Here is a 22,733-nt window from a genome sequence, read left to right as displayed (position 1 = left end):
GACCCATCAGATACACCCTCCAACCTTCTCTTCCCTCCTCTGTGTCCGAGAGATTGGCATGCACTGGCGGACTCAACAGACTCTCTAGCTCTCTGTCTTCCAGTTGGGACTGGCCAGTGGGGTTTGGTCACTAGCAGGAGATCAAAGGGCAAGAGAAGGGGAGGGGAGGTCATTTATTCTCCTGATTCCCTCCCTGTTGGTTCAATAAGGGGTGTCTATCTAGCTCTCTTCCTAAGGCCACATTTCCTATCAGACATCTCTATCCAAACAGCGCTCACACGCTCTCTCTCTCCCCTCCCACCCTAGCCCAATGAAGGCTCTCTTCCACTGCCCCTCACACCTCCCCTCACTTACTAAGACTAGGACCCTGTGTTGCTTTAACTGACCCCACCTGCATCTCTGTAAATAGCCTCTTTACTGACCCTTTTCAAATAACCCAACTTGAGTGTGCTGTTTCTTGCCACCACTATGACTAGTACAGAAAATATGAGATCCTTGGACATATCTTGGGAGGGACATCTGGGGAGAAGAAACAGAATTTCTGCTAACCATTCTGCGTTTGAATTTTGAAAGAAATGTGAACTCTCTCTCTATATATATATATTTTTACCCGAACTGGTAAAGCAGAGCACAGGTTACAGCAATGCTTATACATCTATCCCCCTACCTGCCTGGAAGCACCTGGAGGGTAGCAGTATTCACCTTTGGAGTCCTGCGGATGGTAGATGTTCAAGAAATGTTCATCAAACACAGCTGAACTGTAAGACCTTAGGCGTTACCTCTCTCTCCAGGTCTGTTCCTTCATCTGTACAACCTCTATCCAGGAACACTGAAATTTCACCCATTTGAGCTACATAAGAAAAAAGTCAGTGCAGGGGTAATTGAAATATTCTTTAGATAAATGTTTTTATGTCAGCTTCATTGTTTTCAAGAACACAGAGTAATATGATCTTGGATAACGAAGGAGGTTGGGCAGAATGTCATTGGAAGTACTTTTAATCAAGTATTTTAAATGGCACATAATTAACATTGTTTTAAAGCAAAATGGCCCTTCAAAGGGTGCTTCTTCCCCTTAAGTAATTTACCTGAGAACAGGAACCAGATTAAATAGCAGAGCCATGACATGTGCCACTATGGACCAGTCTATATTTGACACCAAAAGAAATCTGCCTTGTATTGTATTATTGTGACAAAATGCCAGGTTACAAAACACCGTGTACAGCATGATCCCAACTTCATAAAATATTCATACTCATTTATCTATGCGGGACGGGGGATCATTTTGGGAACGGACGCTTGTTGCCTGCAGGTGCGGGAAAGTGTGAATTCATTTTCTGCTTTTTCTTTTTACAACATTTAAAAAACAAATAAATGCTCTTTCCATTGGTGAAGGAGGAGGAGCCAGAGGGTCCGGCCTGCAAGGGCAAGGCTCCCCTGCAGCGGAGAGGGGCTACGAGAGGAGGACCGCAGGTGCAGGGACTCGGGGCCGGCTCTCTCCTGCCTGCGGGAGGCTCCACTTACCGCACGAGGGAAACGGGCACGGAGGGCGCAGCGAGAACTGGATGGAAGTGGGGGGAAGGGGAAGCGGTGGGCCGCCGGGTTCGCAGGTCTCGCCGGGCGCTGCGGAGGGCGGGGCGGCTGGGGGCGGAGTCTCGGCGTGGGACGGGTCTCGTCGGGGAAGGGGCGCGAGGGGGAGGGGAAGGTGTTGGCGTGGGTGGAGGGCGGCTGGGGACGAGATGAGGGGTGGGGCACTGTTGGGGCGGGGTCTTGGTGGGGGCTTTGGGGTGGGGTCCGCCTGGGCCGGGCTGGGTCGCGGGCGGCTCCGCCCCCCGTGACTGGGAAGGCGGAGCAGGCCGGCCCCAGAAGGCGACGGGACTCTGGGCGATGGCGGCGCCCGGCGCGCTGCTGGTGATGGGCGTGAGCGGCTCGGGGAAGTAGGTCCGGGAGGGCCGGGGCGCGGGGGGGCGCAGTGGGGGCGCGGCGCGGGGCGGCGGAGGCCAGACCCGCCGGCGTTCCAGGCCCGCGGCGACGGGAGGGTCCTTTCCCTTTGCTGATGCGGGAACTGAGGCCCGGGGCATCTGCTCCCTCTCCCCACTTGCCAACCTGCTCACCTCGGGGGCGCCCGGCCCGGGGCCACACCCCAGACTCGGGCTCTCCGTCTGTAAATTTAGGCAGAGGCTTTAGCGAAAGCGCCTTGTGAAGAGGCGCCTGCTGGGGCGCGAATAGAGTAACGACTTCCCCGCGCCACCTGGAGCGGCCCGGGCCGTCACAGGTGCCCGTGTTTGGGGGCCTCGTGTGGGCACAGCGTGCAAGGGAGCAAGGCCCACAGAGCAGGGGCAAGCCTCGTCCCAGGCTCCTACAGACTTTTGTCAAGCTGGACAGCGCGCCAGCTCCCTCCTGCCGGGCCCTGGACTTTCCTGATTAGATTTTGGAACGTCAATTTAACCTGCCTATTTACTGTGTTCCCCCTTCAACTGGAAGGATTCGGTGTTAAAATGAAGAGTGGCCCCTGAAAGTTTGTGAGCAGGGAGGCGCACTGCATACCACAAAACCTCTGCCCAGCCCAGTCTGGCCAACTTGGGGGCTGAGGAAGCCTTTGGCTTCCTGTTTAGACCAAAGTCTGACAATGCCCTTTATTAGAAAGGGCAGCTACGGCAGCATTCCACCAGAGGCAGCAAAAGACAACTAAAATATCACAACCTCCAAAGGCTTATCCAGACCCTTCTAGAATGATCTGAATCAGGAACTGCCCATGCGGTCCAGTGTATTTTAAAGACTCTTTCTTTCTCCAGGTAGGTAGGTTTAGCTTCCAAAAATTATTGTGGCATTTTTAGCCTCAAAGACAGGGAATCTTGAACTGAAAATTTAAAATCAAACACAGAGCCAGAAAGTCCCTCACTGTGTATGACTGAAGAACTCGGAGAATGAAAAACTGCCGCTCTGGTGTGATGTAGTGAAAGTCAAGAGCCCTAGGTCTTGGTTCTACTGCTGTCTGGTTGTGAGCTTGGGCAGTTCACGTGCTGCCCCCCGACCCAAGCCTTGGATCAGATGAGGGGAGACTGTACCATATGTCATATGGTTATGATATTCATGCATTCAGTAAATGTTTATCAAGCTCAATCCTTCCTCAACGTCACTGACATGTAGTGAGCAGGACAGATAAATCCCTGCCCTCAAAGAGTTTACATCCTAGTAAGGGAGGGAGGCAGTAAGGGAATAAAAACATGTGCAGTGCACCAGGCAGCAGTAGGTGCTCTAGGGGAAAATAAAGGAAGGTAAGTTGGAGAAAGACCTATAAGAAGAGAGGAAATAAGCCCGTGGATAGCCAGGAAAGGGCATATAGGCAGAGGGAATGGCAAGTGCAAAGGCCCTGAGGCTTGACTTTCTTGTGGACTAGCAGGGAGGCCATTGTGGCAGAGTGATTGGGAGATGAGGTCAGAAAAACAATGCAGGTGAAGAGAAGTGGTCATATGCTGGAATATTTTGAAAGTAGAGCCAAAAAGATGTGTTGATAGACTGGATGTGGGATATGAAGGAGAGAAGAGTCATGGATGATTTCAAGATTTTTGGCCTGGGTAACTGGAAGAAAAGAGTTTCTGTTGACTGATGGGGAAGCAATAGGCAGAGCAGGTTTGGAAGAAAATTTCAGGAGCTCAGTGTGGGATGTGGTGAGTTGGACATGCCTATCAGTCATCCAAGTGGATCTGTCAAGTGGGCAATCAGATATCCAAGTCGAGTTCAGGAGAGAGGGACTTTAGGTGAAAATGTAGGACTCATCGGTGTGTGGATATGTTTAAAGACATAGATGTTCAGGACACCAAGGGAGTGAGTGTGGATAAGCTGGCCAAGGACTGAGCCCTGGGCCCTCTAATGGTTAGGTCAATGTCAACTGTTGTCAATGGACTGAGTGATAAAATGCCTGAGAATTGATTACATTGATCATTGGATGTAGCAACATTGAGTTCTTTGGTGACTTTTGTGAGCCCCTCTTAGGGCCCTGCAGGATTTTTAAATATACTCCATAACATTTGGAGCAGTGGGGTAATACCTTAAGAAAACAATAGTCTCAAACCAGAAAGATCCCATTTAAAACACTGTTAAAGTAATGTCAAGTAATAAGTTTATTATATTTATTGCCTTTCCCTCCCCTACTTGAATGTAAGGGATCTTTTTCCTTTTTGTTTATTGACATGTGTCTAGAACAATGCCTGGCACATAGTAGGTGCTTAATAAATATGTATTGACTTGATGAATGAATGAATGGAGCCATTTGAGTGGGTGGCGGTGTTAGCTTTCTTTATATTTTAACAATCTTAGTGAAGCCATCCTCAGCTTCTTTCCGTGTTTCCTTCTTTTTCCTGCTGTCGCAACAAGCTCAGGCCTTTTCAATACCTTTCTCATTATTCTGTGCCCCAGCCTACTGCCTACTGTCTTTTTAAGTCTCCTTGATCCTGATTTAGACCATCCCACTGGAAGACATTTGGGCCCCAAACTGGTTTGTAATGTTCGGCCCTGACCAGTCTCCTGTGAGCCGAGCACTTTGCCGTATTTCTGCTGGGGGTCCCTGGTCCATGTTCAAACAGTCCAGCTGTCCTCTGGTTAGGAAGTTTGGTTAGAGTGGTAGAGAGTGGTTTTTCTGTTTTCTTCTATCTCCTTCCTGCCCGTCTACACCCCAATCTAGTTAGCTTTTCTTTTAAATTATGACTGGTGGCTGACATGTTCATTCCTGGCTAATCTAACTTGGTCCGTTGTACACAGCGCTGATTTCACCAGCCCTGGAGTTCGGCTGGGACGGTTTAGTCACCAGTAGGCTACAACATGTCACCCTATGCAGCCTGCAAAGGAGTGAACATAATGGGAGAGGTTCCAGTTCTCTCAATCCTTTGGTTACCTTCGGGAGCAGGTCTCAGTTTGGTACAAGTGTGTCTTTTTAAAACTTCCCTGATACCTTCTTAACAAAAGAGAGAGGACCCTTGGTAAGCAATAGTACCCAGCTAGAATTTCATCACAATGTTTTGTTTTCACTGTATACATCTTTTTGGTTGCCTCCTGTTTAAGGCAAGTGAGGGTGGCTTCCTGTATAAGGGAAGGAAAGAGTTTTCTTGTTTAACACATTTGTTTAATTTTAAAGAGTGAACGAATTAAACAAAAATAACAAGTAGTTAATTGTAAAAGTGTGTGTAAAACTTAGGCAAGAGGGCATGATGAAATGGTAGGAGGATACAGTAAAAAATTCTGAAGTTCATACTTCAGTGATTGGCATTTTGGGTAACACTTCAGAAACTGATAGCATGAAGGGGCTTCGTTTCTAATTAATTGCCTGACGGCCTCCACCCCTACGCCACGGCGCTAGCCTGTAAGCCTCAAGATGGCCAGTCTCAGTGGGCTGAGCATTATGTCCTAGGAGCTAGTAGGTGCTCAGTAGATATTGGCTGAGTGAAATGAGTAGGTGAATGGATAAATGTAGCTCAGTTCCCTTGTTTTACAGGTGAGAAAACTGAGATTTAGAGGACAAGGTGACTTACACAGGAGGACACAGTCATTTAGTGGCAGAATGGAGACCGTGGCTAGACCTCAGTCTCTAGGACCCAAGCCCTCTTCACTGACCATGCAGCCTGTTAGGGTCTGGACAGGTAGATCATTCTCAGATGCATTGCACAGAGAGCATTCAACTCCCAGACTTAATAATGAGTGCTGGTAATTCTCCATGTCCTTTATTTGAAGAGTGTGCCCCTTTTAAGCCCCAATATTTTAATGCTTTTATGAGCTCCTTGAACCTTGTGTGGGTGCTTAGAGGTTAAATTCCCTGTCAGACCTTTCCCTCCAATATCCTCAGTAGAATTTATCACTTTAATAATTCAATATTTTTTCTCAAAAAAATAATTATCTATGAAACAGGGACCAAAAACTTAAGGAAAAAACTTCAGGAGTTTAATGAGGTCTTATGTATTGCTTTTGGGAGAAAAATTGGTGATGACTGGATAATTATTTCATTTAAATTCCTGGAGAAAACTAAAGCCATGCTCTAGGCTCCAGGGTCAGGAGCATCTGTCTCAGTTTCAGTATCATAAGTTGTCGGTGATCAATACCAGTAGGGCAGCCCTCTGTTTCCCAGGGCTCCTCGGATGGAAGAGGCACAGCGCAGGCTGGAAAAGGGCAGTCATGTAACATTTATGTCCTCTCCACAGATCCACCGTCGGTACCCTGCTGGCATCCCAGGTAACCTGTTCTAATGCCTCCCAGTTGCTAGTCCCATCATGTTGTCTCTTTGCTTCTCTCCCTTTCCCCTCCCTGCCTTTTCTTCTGGCCTGAGTGGTTTGTAAACTCACCACAGACACCTCCATGCAGCTTGTGAAACCCAGCAGAGCAATTTTGTTTTTCTCCTTGGTGATCATAAATAGTGATGAATGAAAAAAAGAGCTGCAGCAGCCCAGGGAGAGGGATTTGCGACGCGACATCAGAGCCCTCCCCACTCCTGCACCTGGGTGGGCGGGGGGCGGGGGGCAGTGGTTTCCTCGGGCTGCTGGTGGGGAAGAGGGTGGCAGGGTTGTTTCTGTACCTGCCCGTTAGTTTTAGTAACCCCACAGTGGCTGTCACGTGGGCCGCACTACCTGCCACATACCCTCTTTCACTTTGTTCTTAAAGCTAGGATGGAAATTCTACGATGCAGATGACTATCACCCAGAGGAAAATCGAATGAAGATGAGAAAAGGGATACCTCTGAATGACCAGGTAAGGTTTGCTGTCTGTTTTTATTTCCAACACAGATGTCCTGTGATGCAGGGTGATGCAGGTTAAGATTCCTGCAGTGCTTGTTGTAGTAGAGTTCCTGAGTCATGCACTCACGTACAGTGCTCCAAAAGCCAGGTGCACAGCGGGTCCACCACATATGTTAGCTTTGGCCCTGAACTCCCATCTAAACTCTAAACTGGCATCAACAGTGATGCCACCCTCTGCCCCAGCTCGGCAGGATCTGCCAGAACACTTTGTTGAGGGATTTTAATCTGCAGAATGTAATCCCTGAGAGGGCAGAGGCTCCCCTCTGCCTCATATGTGGGGAAGTTCATCTTTTCTTCCCAGGACTTATCAGCCTACCACCTCACCAGGCCCTGGCATCTCTGCCGGGCAAAGCAAAGCCCTGGCTGCTTCCCGACCAGCAGCCCGAGGAGCACCCCCCGCCGCCACTGCCCATCCAGGTGCAGGAGTGGGGAGGGCTCTGATGTCACGTCACGAATCCCGCTCCCTGGGCTGCTGCAGCTCTTTTTTTCATTCATCACTATTTATGATCACCAAGGAGAAAAACAAAATTGCTCCGGTGGGTTTCACAAACTCAGATCTGGCCCTCTGGAGCCACGCGTCCCCTCCTTGTATCCACTGGAGCCACCCTTGCCTCTTTCAGTTGCTCTACCACCATGCTCCTCCCCGTAGGGCCTTTGTATCTGTTCCCACTGTGAGGAATAATGCACTTCCCTGCCCTCTTCTCAGTTACCCAGCTCATGCTTCACATCTCAGCTCCTTTGCCCCCTCTTCAGGGAAGCTCTCCCTGACTTCTAGGTAAAACCTCCTATAATAAACTCTCATGGCACCGTATCCCTTATCGTCCTTGTCCCAGTTGCAACATGGCATTTGATGGTGTGAGAATTTGATTACTGTTTATCTCTACAACTAGATTTTACCTCCAAAAGGGCAGGCACTATGGCCATTTCTGTTAACCATTATAGATCCCCAGAGCCTGACACACAGTACATGTCAGAAAATATTTGTGGCAAATTTGTGAGTGAATGAATGAATGAGTGTAAGAATGAATGACTAGCACCTCACTTCTTTATACACTGTCAGGAGGCCCTTTCCTAGAGGGTCTCTCTCAAACCAGAGTCACAAACTGGATTCATTGGCGTGATCAGCTGTAACCCAGGAGAGACTGAGGGCAGGGTGTAGGGCTGAGTCCACAGAGCAGCTGAGAGCAGGGGCTTTAGCTGGGCCCACGTGCCAAGGGTGTCCAAAGGGCAGGTATGGTATGGAACTGGCCAAAGAGCAACACTGGTGTTTTCACTGCCATGACCTTGGCTCACCCCAGTTGGGCTCTACTTTCTTCTCTTTGTCCTGCCGTGAAGGACTGGAGTCACTAACCCATGTTAGGTCTAATTCTAGAGCACTCTGAGGGTTTCTCTTTGTCGCAGGGAGTGCACCGCGAGTGTGTAATAGTTCAAACGTTAAACCATCACAATCAAGCTTACAGCATCTGACTTTAGAAGGCAGGAGGAGAGAAGCAAAAAAGGGATACAGAGTAATAATTTAAACATAATAATGATATTACACGAGAGATAATAAACATAATATAGATAACCTGGCCTCACCACTGAGCTTGTGTGACTTTTGGCAGATGGCTTAGTCTCTCTGTGCCTCATTTTCCTCCTGTGAAGTAGGGATGGTGACAGGACCTATTTCATTGAGTCCTTGGGAGTATTAAATGAGATAATATGAAAAATATACACAGAGAAGTGCCTGAAGCATTCAGTAAATATCACTTCTTATTGTTGTTGCTAATATCTTATCTATAGATACATACATGTAACAAACCATTTCTGTGGAGTGTGTAAAGTGTGACTGTGCTAGGGTTATTTTATTTTTCTCCTTGGCAAGTACAAATGAAAATTAAAATAAGGAACAAAGTAAAGCAACCCAAATGGACAGATTTTAAAATGGCATTTGGGCATCCTTCCTCTTGTTCACAAGTGAGGCTTGTTAAGTGGGCAGTATGGATGGGGGGCTAGGGAGGAGAATTCAGAAGAGGAATTTATTGTACAGAAGAGAAGGTTATCAGTTACTGGAAGAAACACAACAAGTTACTAAATATATTCAGAGGCAGCTGTACAAGTTAGCCTGACCTTAGAAGCAGAGAGAAAGAGGTAAGATGGCAGATGGCTTACATTTTTGATGAGAGCCCAGCGAGTCTAAGAGTGAAGGTGTGGGTCACAGCTGAGCTGGCACCAAGGACCTCCTGGTTGCTCTGGCAACCAGCCCCCCACCCCAAAGATACTGTACTGAACATCAGTTAGAGTGTTAGAGGCAGACATAGCGGTTGGCCTTGCGAAAGAGTCTCAGGAGGGTTTGGGGAGGGTATTGTGCTCAGAAGGCTAAGATATGAAGAGAAAGAACCTGAGTTGAATATACCAAGGGCTCCTTAAGTCTAGTTCAATTAAATTAAATGTAAACTCCAGTTCCTGGGTTGCACTGCCACATTTCAAGTGCTCAACAGCCACATGTAGCTGGTGGCTGCTAATCCAGGTGGCACAGATAGAGGACATTTCCCTCAGGGCAAAAAGCTCTATTGGACAGCGCTGGTATAGAAAGATACGCCACCCAGGATGCAATACATTATTAGCGTGATGATGAGGGTAATAATAAAGAATTTCCAAGCTGCCAGTCAGTGAGTCTCCCATATGTGCCAGGTTCATGCTGTCCTGTCAGCGTATGGTGACACTTGAGCAGACTTCAACCTCAAAGTCTATTTAAAAGGGTTTTTTGAAAATTTTTCCCTGATTATAAATATAATACTTATCCTGTATAGAAAATTCGACCAGTGCCGAAAAATCCTTTCACAGAATTTTCATCACCCTTGGTTTCATCTTCCAAAAACACCTACTAATTGAATTTGAGTTTTTCCCCCTTATCTTTTTTGGGGTATATATTATTTTTACATGCATTCTTTCCTCTATGGGCTTAAGTTCACTTTTGCACCAGATAAAACCAGTCCATCGCCCGTTGTCCTCCCCTCCTACTTTCCTTGCCCTCTTTCCACCTCCCCCAGCAATGCTGGACACACTTATCTTCCATCTGTTCCTCTGAGCTCCTGTCCTGCCCTTTAACCATCATCCCTTTCCAGAAGACACTGTTTCTCTAGATAGGCCAAGTGCTTAAGCACTGGGCTGGGGGTTCAGGGTACACTGCCCTCCCCATCCCTGCATGTAAAGACTATCAGGAATGAAGGGACCTAGAACATCAGATCCAGCAGGCAGGGATGTTCATTTGGGTTATGTTGTTTCCTCCTCTCTTTCCCCTAAGACTTTGTGTGTTTGACTTGCCTTAGTTACCATATTGTCCGTAGTAACTATTTACACACAGAGTTCAGTGAATTTGCTTTAATATATCCTCTGTTTTGCCCCAGTTTCTGCACCTGTGAAAAGGAGATCTCAATCATTCCCTTTTTTCACAAACATGAATACAAAATTTGGAGCTCATGTGTCCAAGTCCTCCCTAAGACCCTAACAATAAAGTCCAGACTCCTTAGCAGGTCACTCAAGATCTTGACTCTCTAGTCCTAACAGTTTCTCCTGACCTTCCTCACCTATCAACTCCCACACCTCCTGTTCACCAGTGCTGAGCTCCTGCCTCATCCATTTAGACCAGAGTCTTGGTAAACCATCTTTAATATGCCAAGTCTTGTCCTTCCCTCTGCTTGACAGGCCCTACTTCCATTAAAATCCTCTTTACCCTTTAAGATTTAGTCTTCCTAGGGCCTGATCAAAATTGCTCTCTCCCCTTGTCTTATCATAGCCCTTCTTATATTTCTTGGAGCCCTCATTACTGTCCTGTGGGTAGATTAATTGATAAATACCCATCCTCAGGCTGTGACCCCCTCGAGGACAGGGACTGCACCGTTCATATTTATATCCCCAGTGCTCGATATGGTGCTTTGCACATATTAAGTATTCATTGTTTGTGGAGTTAGAGCCCACTGCATACTAAATTTATTTACTAAAGGTCTTTTCAAAATTCAGAGTTGGAAATGAATGCTGTTTATTGCAGCTATTAAATCAGCCAAAAAGTAATGTTTAAAATGGAGCCTACTCCTTTTCCTGTTTAAGTCCCAAAGCAGCTCAATTTATTATATATGATTCCCCCATTTTGCAGATAAACAAAGGGAGGCACAGAGATGTTAAGTAACTTGAGCAAAGGCACAGAGTGAGGGGGATCTCTCTAACCTCTAAGACTCTACTTTTTCTACTGTGTTAAAGGCCCTGATACTCCACACACACACAAATAATCTACAAGTGAATCAGGGTTGATTAAGTGGAGCAAGTAAGGGTGAAAGCAAGGGTGAGGGTGAGAGCAGGAGAGAGGCACAGCCCTCAGTGAGCACATCCATTGTAGGGGCCTAGGCCTTGAAGGGTATTTGAGGCAGATGACACCTGGCTTTACACAGCAGGTCTGAGAATTCTGGTTTCCACATGGGAGTCTAGGTAGCCTCTGGAGCTGCTTTGGAAAAACTCTCTGCTTGTGGCCCCATGTGATCCTCCAAGGAAGGATCCCAATTGTGTAATTATGACTCAATACTTGGAAACTTCTGTAAAATAAAGTTGAAAGTGCTTCTGTTTTATCTCCAACCTTCTCTCATTGTTTTTATGGCTGGTGGACCCAGACCTTACCGGTGCAGTGAATAAACTGGTCCAGCATACATTCTGATTGGGCAGATGTCTGAAAGCATCCATTTTTGTTTAAATAGTTTAATGTTTCCATGTATTAATATTAGTTTTCATGGTTGAGCTTCTGAGGAATTTTATTATGACTAAGTGATGCAACATGCTTAATTCTTGACGAAGGCACATATTGAGGCACTGTTAAAACAATAAAAAAGTATGGATTCAAAGTAAAGTTCCATTTTCCTATACATAGGATAGGAAGCTTATTACCCACACATGTTTTCCTTTATTTTTAATTTGTTTTGTCTTTATTGTGAAATGTTTCAGGCATGCAGAAAATGTAATGAATAATAAAGTCAATACCCAACTTAACACCATAACATATTTGTTTCCTAAGCCATAAAATAATACAGAGATTGATCTCTGTACAAAGAGATATTTGTGCCGATGGACTGGAGGAAATATGCAATCTAAGTAAAACAACAGAACACAAGTTTGCTCCTATGCTAATGTGAAGAAAGAAGAGATGTCTAAAGTACTAGAAATTAAACAAATTATCCCCTCTCCTTGGTTCATCCAAACCCACTAGGAACATTTTACTCATGCAGGAGAACCAACTCATTTTTTTGTTGTGTTTGCATCTGTGAATCAGTCCTAATGCATCATTATAATTGCTCCTTGAACTCTAAGTAGGTATGTGAATACTGAATATGTGAATTAGCATTTGGCCCTCTGAACCTTCCAACTACCTCTTCTAAACCAAACATTCTTGCTGAATGGGGGTTAGCAGCCCACGGCACTAGTCTCAGGATTTTGTTTCACCTAGAGACTTGTACGGTGACAAGGGATGTATTGTGGAAAAGGCTGTCTGCCTACCCAGATAGGACAAGGGTAGTCAGGCTCTGTCTTGTCAGCTCAATGCCTGATACCATCAACACATTGAACACGCATTCATGTCTCATATGAGAACCCCACTAGTCAGGTTCACAAGATTTCTACATAAAACCAGAATGCCAGTTGATTAATTTACAAGGAGAAACTTAAGTGCCACATGGCCCGTAACACTTCACATGGATCTGATTTCAGAAGCCAACATACAATCAGGTTTCTCAGTGAACACGCAATCAAAAGAGTAGGAGAGTTAGGGCTGAAGTTTCTAATGGTGTGAGACCATCCGTCCCCTTACAGGAAGATGTTTGATAATGAGATTATGATATTCAAAGTCCTATGGCCAGAACTCAGTCCTATGGCCAGACATGTCCTCTGGTCAGTACTCTGCTGTTTAATTCCATAATGCTCCTGCCCTGGGCTTTCACACCCACCAAGCCTTGCTGGGACAGACGTGCTTCCTTTATGTGTGTAAAAATATGTAGTTGGATCATAGTGATGTCCTGCTAGCCTGAGGGTCATTTTTACTCCTTCAGATGAGTTTATACATCTCTGCTCCTTTCTACTAAGCATTGCTCTTTAAATTAAAGCTTTAAAGAACAAGCTTCTTTCCTTCTTTTCCAAGTGCTTAGGAAGTTACCTCACTGTGGGCCCCATATGCTATAAGCAGACTCCTTAACTTTTTAAAAGTTGACATCATTTCTGCAGTTTGAAATGGGATGCCCCCATTTACATGTAAAACACACAATGAAGTTAGTCCCCTTAATGATTAGGATACCACTTTACCAAGGAAGTGGCCTGTGCTGCCCTTCCTGCAGGCCTGAAAGGCACTATATCTTTGTAGGACTGGATCCTAGGTAGGAAACTGCTCATCCTGCTGACGTGTGAGTCTTTTAAGGCCCAGTCACCCTGCTCTGCTACAGCCTTCTATTAGAGGAGCTGTTTTGGAAAATATAGCCAAAGAGGTTTAAAAACATTTTGTTTAAGGTCATTGTATAACTAACAGTGTTCTCTTTTTCATCCCTGTTAGTTCATGAATATAGTAGAAAAGCTTAGCTATTCACAGTAAGAGTACAGGAAAGAAAGGAATTTAGAAAGTTGAGTGCAAATGGAATCTTAGAAGTTAAACTTAGGGTGATCATGTCTAGAGTACTGAAAGAAAGCACCCAGAGCAGAGTGTCTGGATCTCCCTAAGCACACAACAAACACTTGTAAATGGATGAAGGAAAGGGGAAATCCAAATCTGTGCTTGAATTGGCAGCTTTTCCCATGGGCAATTTTCCATCATAAAATACTGCACAGCTCAGTAAGTCCATCTGATTATCCCCGCTACCTATAATCCTTGACACTCTTCTTCCTGGACCCCTGCCATAAGCCCAGAAAATACTGTGTTACAGTGGCAATTTCAAGTTCCTTAAGTATAGCTTTTACAACTTTTTTTCTCCTCATAGACTTCTCCAGAACATTTAGTTTTTGAGTATGATGTCTTAGAAAACCTTGCCAATAATAAACCTTAAACATACACTCTTTTCCAAGAGCACATAGGTCTCCTCATAAAGCACAGAGTTCTTTGTGGTCTGCAAATCTGGAGCTGGTAAGCCTCATTATCTTGTTACTTTGTTTAGAAATAACCACAATTGGGCTTCCCTGGTGGCGCAGTGGTTGAGAGTCCGCGTGCCAATGCAGGGGACACGGGTTCATGCCCTGGTCCGGGAGGATCCCACATGCCGTGGAGTGGCTGGGCCCGTGAGACATGGCCGCTGAGCCTGCACGTCCGGAGCCTGTGCTCCGCAACGGGAGAGGCCACAACAGTGAGAGGCCCATGTACCGCAAAAAAAAAAAAAAAAAAGAAATAACCACAATGGTTCTACTGACTACAGTCAGACAAGTTCTAACATAAACAAATGTTTCATTCATTAAATACATTTGAGCTACAATGTGTGCACATTGTGGTAGCTGTTGTAATTTGAGTAATAATTTCTGTGAATTATGTATTAATAGCTGTATTTGTGTAAGTTAGGTGATAGTTGTCATTTGATCTGTGTCTTGTGTGGATTTTGTAACTTGCATTTATACTTCTAAGTGGTCTCTGGTTGACTAGTGTGTACATAGAGGTGGTCTTTTTTTTTAAAATTTATTATTATTATTTTTGGCTGCGTTGGGTTTTCATTGCTGCGCACGGGCTTTCTCTAGTTGCTGCAAGCGGGGGCTACTCTTCATTGTGAGCACGGGCTCCAGGCATGCAGGCTTCAGTAGTTGTGGCACGTGGGCTCAGTAGTTGTGGTTCACAGGCTCTAGAGAGCAGGCTCAGTAGTTGTGGCACATGGGCTTAGTTGCCCTGCAGCATGTGGAATCTTCCCGGACCAGGACTCGAACCTGTGTCCTCTGCATTGGCAGGCGGGTCCTTAACCACTGCGCCATCAAGGAAGTCCCCATAGAGGTAAAGTCTTAAAAAATTCTATCACTAGTAAAACTTCCAGGAACCTCAACCCAATATTAGCACACATGCTTTTTAAAAATTTTATTTAATATGAAAAAATTAAATATATGTGTGTGTTTTGTGTGAGTGTGTGTGTGTGTGTAAAATCCTCTTCTGCTTCCTGACAAGGGTGGGTCCTAGTAACTGGAGGGTCTTTAGTTTGCTGAGTACAGAGTGAAGGCCTTGGTGGAATGAACCTTTCACTTATTGAGTATTTAGTTACTCTGAATGAGAAATGGGAAAGCCTGAGCCCAGGGGAGATATTCAGGAACTAAAGGAGCTCACCCAGAGCTGGAGAACTTGAAAGGCTCCTGGTGGAAAAGATTGTGTGTGTGGCCGGGGGGGGAGGGGGGGGTGCGGGGGGGCATAGCCAAGGGCTTAACCAAGGTCAGAAGCAAACTGAGAAATTCTCAGGTGCCAGAATCAAAGTGTCAAGATTTAATTAAACCTAAATAACCTCTTCCCCCAAGTTTTGGAAATGCATGTAAGCCAGGAGGCTGGGGACTGAGATTCTGATGCCCCTGTAGAGATGGGAGATGAGGCCTATATGATGCATGGAGCTGGACCTGAAACTAAGTGCGAGGACTTGCATAAAGTATTTAAAGGAAGACTTTATTTGAGTGAAGATTACAAATATCTCCACTCACTAGATTCAAGAAGCAGCAAAGAATCTGGCTGTCTCCCCTGGACCACAGGTGGAAAACCAGAGACTTTCCTACGCCCAATTCACTTCATATGACATAGACCAAGTTGAAAAATTAATGTAATACTAGTCTGGAATTGGTGAAACTACCTATGGAAATATTTCCAAAACTCAGCACTCCTACAAGGGAAAAAAATCTGAAGATGCACCTGCAGTCAAAAAGTACAAACCATACAGGTAAATGAACCACTGTGAGAGAGAATCAGCAAAAAAGCACAAATGGAATAAGTCATACTCCAAGAAACGGACAGAATCAAATGAAATAATACAATATTGCAAATCAACTATACTTTAATTTTTTTAAAGAATCAAATGAAAGAAATGGAAAATTTATTGATAATGTTTCATTATCAATAGATGGATTAAACAATAAACTAGACACAGCTGAAGAGAGAACTAGTGAATTAGGAGGCAGACTAGAGGATATTACCCAGAGTGAATAAGAGAGCTAGATAACTAGAAAAATATTTGAGAAAAATTAAGAGACTGGTATAATAAAATAAGTTTCATATACAGCTAAAAGGAATCCAAGGAGAATAGAATAAGTGGGGGAAAGGCAACATTCAAAGAGATAATAATTAACAATTTCCTTAGACTGAATATATAAAATGAGTCCTGAACAGGATAAATAGTAAAACTGCAAAACATCAAGGACAAAGAGGTTTATTTTCTACCTATAGCTACCAAAGAGAAAATATATGTTCTAAATGATTGCCCAATATAACAAGAGATACTTCTCAACAATAGAGCCCTAAAGACAGTGAGTAAGTATTCAAACTGCTGAGGGAAAATAACTGTCAACCAAGAATTCTTTACCAACTGAAATCTTATTTAAAATGAGTAAGAGTAAGAGCAGAAGACATTTTCAGACATACACAAAGACAGAAGGGAAAACTGTCAATTCTTAATCTATGGGAGAATTTAAAACAACTCTCTTGAAAACATCAAAGCAGACAAAAGATACACGAAACAGACAAGAAAAATTAGTAAAGATATAGAAGATTTAAACAACAAGTATATTGAAAAGCATGAATAAAAAATATTCTTTTCAAGTACATATGGAATATTTATAAATATTGACCATATACTAGACCACATGGTACTAGTGCTATATGGCACAATTTGCTACAAATTCCAAAGAGTCAATATCATACCAGTCAATCACATTTTTAATCATAATGCACAAGAATTAGAAATCAATAATAAAAATTCTCACAAATCATAAAATGGTTGGAAACTAGAAATAAGTAAAATTGAAAAATAAAAATTGACATTCATATAAATCAAAAGTTAAAAATCATAGTGGAAATTATAAGATATTTGGAAATATATGACAAAAGTGCTGTCAACTAAAACTTATGGGATATAGCTGAAAGAGTACTTAGAAGGAAATTTACAGCCTCTGAATGCACTTTTGGAAAAATAACAAAAATGAAAATGATGATCTAAGGGTTCAAGTAGAAAAAAAATAATAAAAAGGAAGAATGTAGAAAAATTTAGAAATAAGTGCTGAAATTAATGGAATATAAAACAAAGAAACCATATAGGTGATGAGTGAAACTAATTGAAAAGATAAAAACAGACAAATCTCTGGCAAGATTGATCAAGGGGGGAAAAAAGCACAATTAAGACTAGGAATGAAAAGAGGCCATGAAAAATCTGATACCAGTGAATTTTAAGACAGACAAAATTGGACACTTTCATAGAAAAATATAAATTACTGTGGGAAAACAGGCTTGGATGACAGTGATCTAATGGCAGAGACAGTGCTCAGGGACACAGTCTACTCCCCACCGCCCCCCAATGAAAACGTGACCTTGCTGATTCTAAAGTATTTCAGTTACCAAAACTGAATCAAGAATAGAAAAATCTGAATATAACACAATGCTCATTCAAGAAATTGAACCTGTAATCAGAGATCTTTCCTCAAAAAAAAAAAGCCCCAGGCACAGAGTTTTTAAGATGAGTTTTAGTCAGCTCAGGCTGCTGTAACAAAATATCATAGACGGGGTGGCTTAAACAATAGACAGTTATTTCTCACAGTTCTGGAGGGTGAAGGTCGAAGAGCAAGATGCCAGCATGGTCAGGTTCTTGGTTATTCTGAGCCTGGAGTTTCTCTTCCTGGCTTGTAGATGGCTGCCTTCTTACTGTATCCTCACTGAGTGATTGAGGGGGAGGGCAGTGGAAGGAGAGAAAGAGTACACACTAGCTCACTGGTCTCTTCTCAAAAGGGCACTAATCCCATCATGAGGACCCCACCCTCATGACCTCATCTAAACCTAATTACCTCCAAATATCATCACATTAGGGGGTATTAATTTTGGGGAAATAAAAACATTCAGTTCATAACAATAATATATTGTATACAAGCTGTTTCAAAGAACAGAAAAAGAAGGAAAGCTGCCCTACTTATTTTATGAGGCTAGTATAACCTTGATAACAAAATTTAACATGGACTATACAAGAAAACAAATGCAGGTCAATCTCAATTATATAAATGCAAAAATCCTAAATAAAATGGTAGTAATCAAATGTTTAAGAGCAAGGACTTTTAAAGACACATCATGGGCTTCCCTGGTGGCACAGTGGTTGAAAGTCTGCCTGCCGATGCAGGGGACACAGGTTCGTGCCCTGGTCCAGGAGGATCCCACATGCCGCGGAGCAGCTGGGCCCGTGAGCCATGGCCGCTGAGCCTGCGCGTCTGGAGCCTGTGCACCGCAGCGGGAGAGGCCACAACAGTGAGAAGCCCGCATACCACAAAAAAAAAAAAAAAAAAAAAAAAAAAAAGACATCGTATTTCTTGAATATGCATCAAAATGATAAAGGAGGAGGGCACAGGTAAGGATATGGCTGGGACATATATAAAATCAGACTGTGAGCCAAAAATCATTGAATATGTTTAAAATTTCCATAATAAAAAATTATGTTTTTCTTTAAATGCATTACGGCCAATCAGTATTTACCCTAGGAGGATTCCTTTGTGAAACACTGTAGGGTGCCCTATGTAAACTTCCTCTGCCTTCTCTGGAGAAATACAAAATTCTCACACTGCTTATATCTGAGTAGAGCTTTGCTTTTGGAGGGTTTGAAGAATAGGACCAGGGAGCAGCTGACAAGGGTTTCTGTGAATACCTCTCTGCATTTGAGATCAGAGGCACCTAAAGAATCACGCAGTGTAATCAAAGATTTATATACATATCAGAACCAGAGAAAATATACTTAAAATGGGAAGATGAAGATGATGGAAGTTACATACTGGTATTTTAGGGCAATTTTTATTATTATGAAAAGAGCCTCTGACACCTGGACCAGGAAAATGTTTCTGTGCTAAACTGCCTAGTGACTTGACCCCTGAGCCTTGTACATGGCCTGCTCCTTAAAACCACTAAGATCTCTCTGGACCTTAACATTGATGAACATGATTAACTTTCTGTAAAAACGAACAAAACCTGGAAAAGCCACTTTGTGTCTGCCTTAATTTCAGGACAGGATTCCATGGCTCTGCAACTTGCACGACATTTTACAAAGGTAAGAGAAAATCAGGCCCCAGGTAAGCCAGTGAGTAAAGAAAACCCATCACAAAGTACAGGGGAAAAAATACACTCTTGAAATCACAACTGACTGCTGATATGGCATCCCAGAAATGAAATGTACCTCTATCAAGTAACCAACAATGATTTTAATCAGCCACAGATGTGTAGTTTAGTTGGGTTCTGGAGTCAACCTTCTAAACAACTCCACAATTACTAGCTGGGAATCTTGGTCAGCCACTTGGCTTCCAGAAACCTGTTTCTTCATCTGAAAATGGGGATAAATATAGTTCCTACTCACAGACTGTTGTGAGGAATTAGTGAGATGAAGCATGGGTAGCACTTAGAACAGTACCTAATATATATAGTAAGTGCTAAAAACATAATAATGACGTATAGCTATACCTTAGCCACCACTTTTATTGCCTCCTACTTCAAACTCTGACAACCAGGAAGACCTGGGGTCATTCATAAGTCAACAGATAACTGGCCACCAGGATGGAAGTCTCAAATTGTTCAGCTCTGTAGCATGCCTCTGAGCAAACGAGGTCCTCCCCAACCCATCTGTGGGCCAGACCCCTGGGAATCCTGGTTGGGACATGGAAGATAAAGAAGTGGCAGGGAATAGGTTCTAAATCTTGCTGTCTCAGATGAAGTCATGTTTTATCTAAAATCATGTGGGCCATATGAAATTAGAGTATACTTATGATTAAAAATCAGTTTACTTTTTTTAGACTGCACAGACATGGCTGGCAGCCCTGTCTTTGCATGGGCTGAGGGGTTTAAGGTTTGGAATTGAGAACTCCTGCCCACTTGGGTCTCTATCATAAATAGACTTGTCAGAGATCTAACATACTGACCTGTGATGGAAGCAGAAGTGAAGATCCTCAGGAGAATAGAGATCAGACTTCCAGGCTCAGAATAAACAAGCTCTCACTCATGGCCCCTGGGAAGAGCCAGAAGGTTCAGGTACATAGGTTTGTTGCTGATGACACACTCTATCCACTGGGTCTCCAGTCTACAATGGCCATGAATCAAGGCAGGCCCCTTCAGAATTCTCAGTTCTGAACTGAAATTTCTAAGTACCCAAGCCAGCTTTGACCCTTCACCTCTTTATACAGTTCCTTCCTGGCCCCAAGATGACTGCCTCTTCTGGCTGGTACATGTAGGTTTAGTGGAAAGGGGGCTCACCCTCATGTATGGTCTTGAACCACACTGGTTTCCCCTTATTGGTGCCTTGTCACTCTACCTCTATTTCTGGCTCAGTTTTTTTTTTTTCCCTTAGCACATCCCTGGAAACTTCTCACATCCTGCTCACCTTGACCACACAGGGGCTGATGCTCCCTTTTCTCCTGCTTTCTCTAGCTCTGCACTGGTAACTTCCCCAGACTCCCAGCATACTGTAGAGTAGGAATGGAGAGAAGCCAGTTGTGAAATTCAAATCCCTGAATACCTGAGGAGAGCCTGAGCTGTGCTGTGTGTGGGGCACAGGTGCCTGCCAGCAGCCACCCATGTCTACAAGTGGTGGCTCAGTCACATCCTACATCCAAGGGGCAGAGCCAATACTTACCAAGCATTTCCTGTGTGCTGGGCACCTTGATAAACTTACTCATCACAGTTCTATGGGCAGGTACTTTGAGTAGTTGCATTTAGCAGATGATGAACTGATGCTCGGGGAGGTAAATACGTTACCCAAGATGCCTCACTAGTGGAAGATCTTTACCTCAAAGCCAGGACTGCCTGATACTTGGCCACCATTTGTAACACCTTCCACTGTCAGAGAAGTGGGACTCTAGTCCTCAACCTAGACTTGACACCAATTATTTTAAATGTCTTCACTCTAGCATCTTCCCCCCACACACTTTATTTTTTCAACAGAGATGTAGCCTCTGGACAGCATGTAATACTTGCCTGTTCAGCTCTGAAGAAAGTATACAGAGACATCTTAATACAAGGAAAAGATGGTGCACCTCTGAAGTGTGATGAGTCAGGAAAGGAAGAAAAGCTGGCTGAAGTGAAGCTCCTTGTGGTCCATCTGACTGGGTCATTCGAGGTCATCTCTGGACGCTTACTCAAAAGAAAAGGGCATTTTATGTCCCCTGAGTTATTGCAGTCCCAGTTTGATACTCTGGAGCCCCCATCAGCTCCAGAAAATTTCATTCAAATCAGTGTGGACAAAAATCTTTCAGAGATAATTGCTACAATTATGGAAACTCTAAAATGAAGTGAGAATCATTTATATCAGTGGTCCAGAACACAAGTGGGCATAACTCTGTCTCCCATCCCAAACCATGTTCCAGTATCCTTGTTGATACTGTATTCTAGATTCTTCTTAAGGTGAATAAACCATAATGTATTGAGATATGCTTGTTTGGGTGGATTTTTAGGAATCTGTGATACTTTTGTCATCATGCTCTGGCATATTCAGAGAAAAGGAGAGGAAACTTTGAAAGTGAAGCTTCAATTGAAGTTTAAATTCATGTGACCCAATCAAATAATCAGAGGAAATTCTATAATCTATGCTGTAAACCATGACTTATTTAGAACACTCTTGATCATGCCTGTACTTGGACAAATAAATGAAACTTGGCTATACTTGGCACCCTCTGGAGATCGGTCTCAGGAGCAGAAAAGCGTACAAAATTGACAACTCACCAGCAAGTCATGTTACACCACACACCTCTTATTTCTCTCTCTCTGAGTCATTTCTAGGTAAATAAAAAGCACACGCAGTTCACAGATTAAAAAAAAAGTTTGCAAAGGTGGAACTTGAGTGAATGAAATGCATGACTCACTGATTCAGCCTGCCCCCACCTCATTTTAGAGACCCTTGTGAGACCAGGCTGTTATCAACCTGCCCACCTTCCTGCTGTAAAAGCTGTCAATGATGGACACTAGGCAGGCTAGGAAGGAACACCAGAGGAGCTGCTATGGCCGAAAACTGAAACGAAACTTTCCAATGGGCAGCTTTATGCCAGTGGCAGCAGGATTGGGCAAGGCTGTGGGGAGCTTAGGGGCACTGGTGCATTGCTGGCATGCAGCTTACCAGGTACCAGCAGGGAAAGCTGCAATCTGGCCAGCATGGGTTGGGTTTGAGCCCTTCCCTGATGGGGCTCCAGGAAGAAGCTTCCTTATCCCTCTATCCTAACCAGGGCCACAAGACCCAGCCACTTTGCAGGGCCACTGATTGGTTCTGGCCAAAAAGTGAGTTTTGGAACCAATTACCTGTTTTCTTTCACAAGAATATGCATTTCTTTGTCTCAGGAACCACAAATACAATATGTGCATGGGGTGCCAATGGAATGAAAGGGCCCTTCTGGGTGGGCGGACCTTGCCTAAGAAAATGTGGAGAGAATGAGGAAGGTGATGGAGGAGTAAGACGTGGAGCTCACCTTCTCCTCACAGATATATCAAAAATACATCTACATGTGGAACAATTCCTGCAGAATACCTACTGAACACTGGCAGAAGACCTCAGACTTCCAGAAAGGCAAGAAAATCTCCACATAACTGGGGTCTTGGTTCTGTGGCCAGGGGTCGAGCCTGAGCTTCTGAGGTGGGAAGAGCCGAGAGCAGGACGCTGGACCACCAAAGAACTCCCGGCCCCAGGGAATATCAACTGGCGAGAGCCCTCCCAGAGGTCTCCATCTCAACACCAAGACCTAGCTCCACCGAACGGCCAGCAAGCTCCAGTGCTGGACGCCTCACGC

At 44.1% G+C, this 22,733-nt stretch overlaps 1 protein-coding gene across 1 annotated transcript; it reads left to right on the top strand.

The window, feature by feature from the left end:
• Positions 1-1,884: 1,884 nt before the first annotated feature.
• On the top strand, positions 1,885-21,247 carry IDNK (IDNK gluconokinase; the record flags this gene model as incomplete). The annotated part of the gene is made up of 5 exons (XM_079706642.1): positions 1,885-1,934; positions 6,189-6,219; positions 6,646-6,732; positions 18,978-19,021; positions 20,902-21,247. The coding sequence occupies 5 exons, from the start codon at positions 1,885-1,887 to the stop codon at positions 21,245-21,247; spliced, it is 558 nt and encodes a 185-aa protein (XP_079562768.1).
• Between the last annotated feature and the right edge of the window lie 1,486 nt (positions 21,248-22,733).

This window comes from Hyperoodon ampullatus (assembly GCF_949752795.1).
Source record: "Hyperoodon ampullatus genome assembly, chromosome: 6".
NCBI lineage: Eukaryota > Metazoa > Chordata > Mammalia > Artiodactyla > Ziphiidae > Hyperoodon > Hyperoodon ampullatus.
The sequence above is the reverse complement of the archived record's forward strand: the minus strand, read 5'-3'. Positions and strand labels throughout refer to the sequence as shown.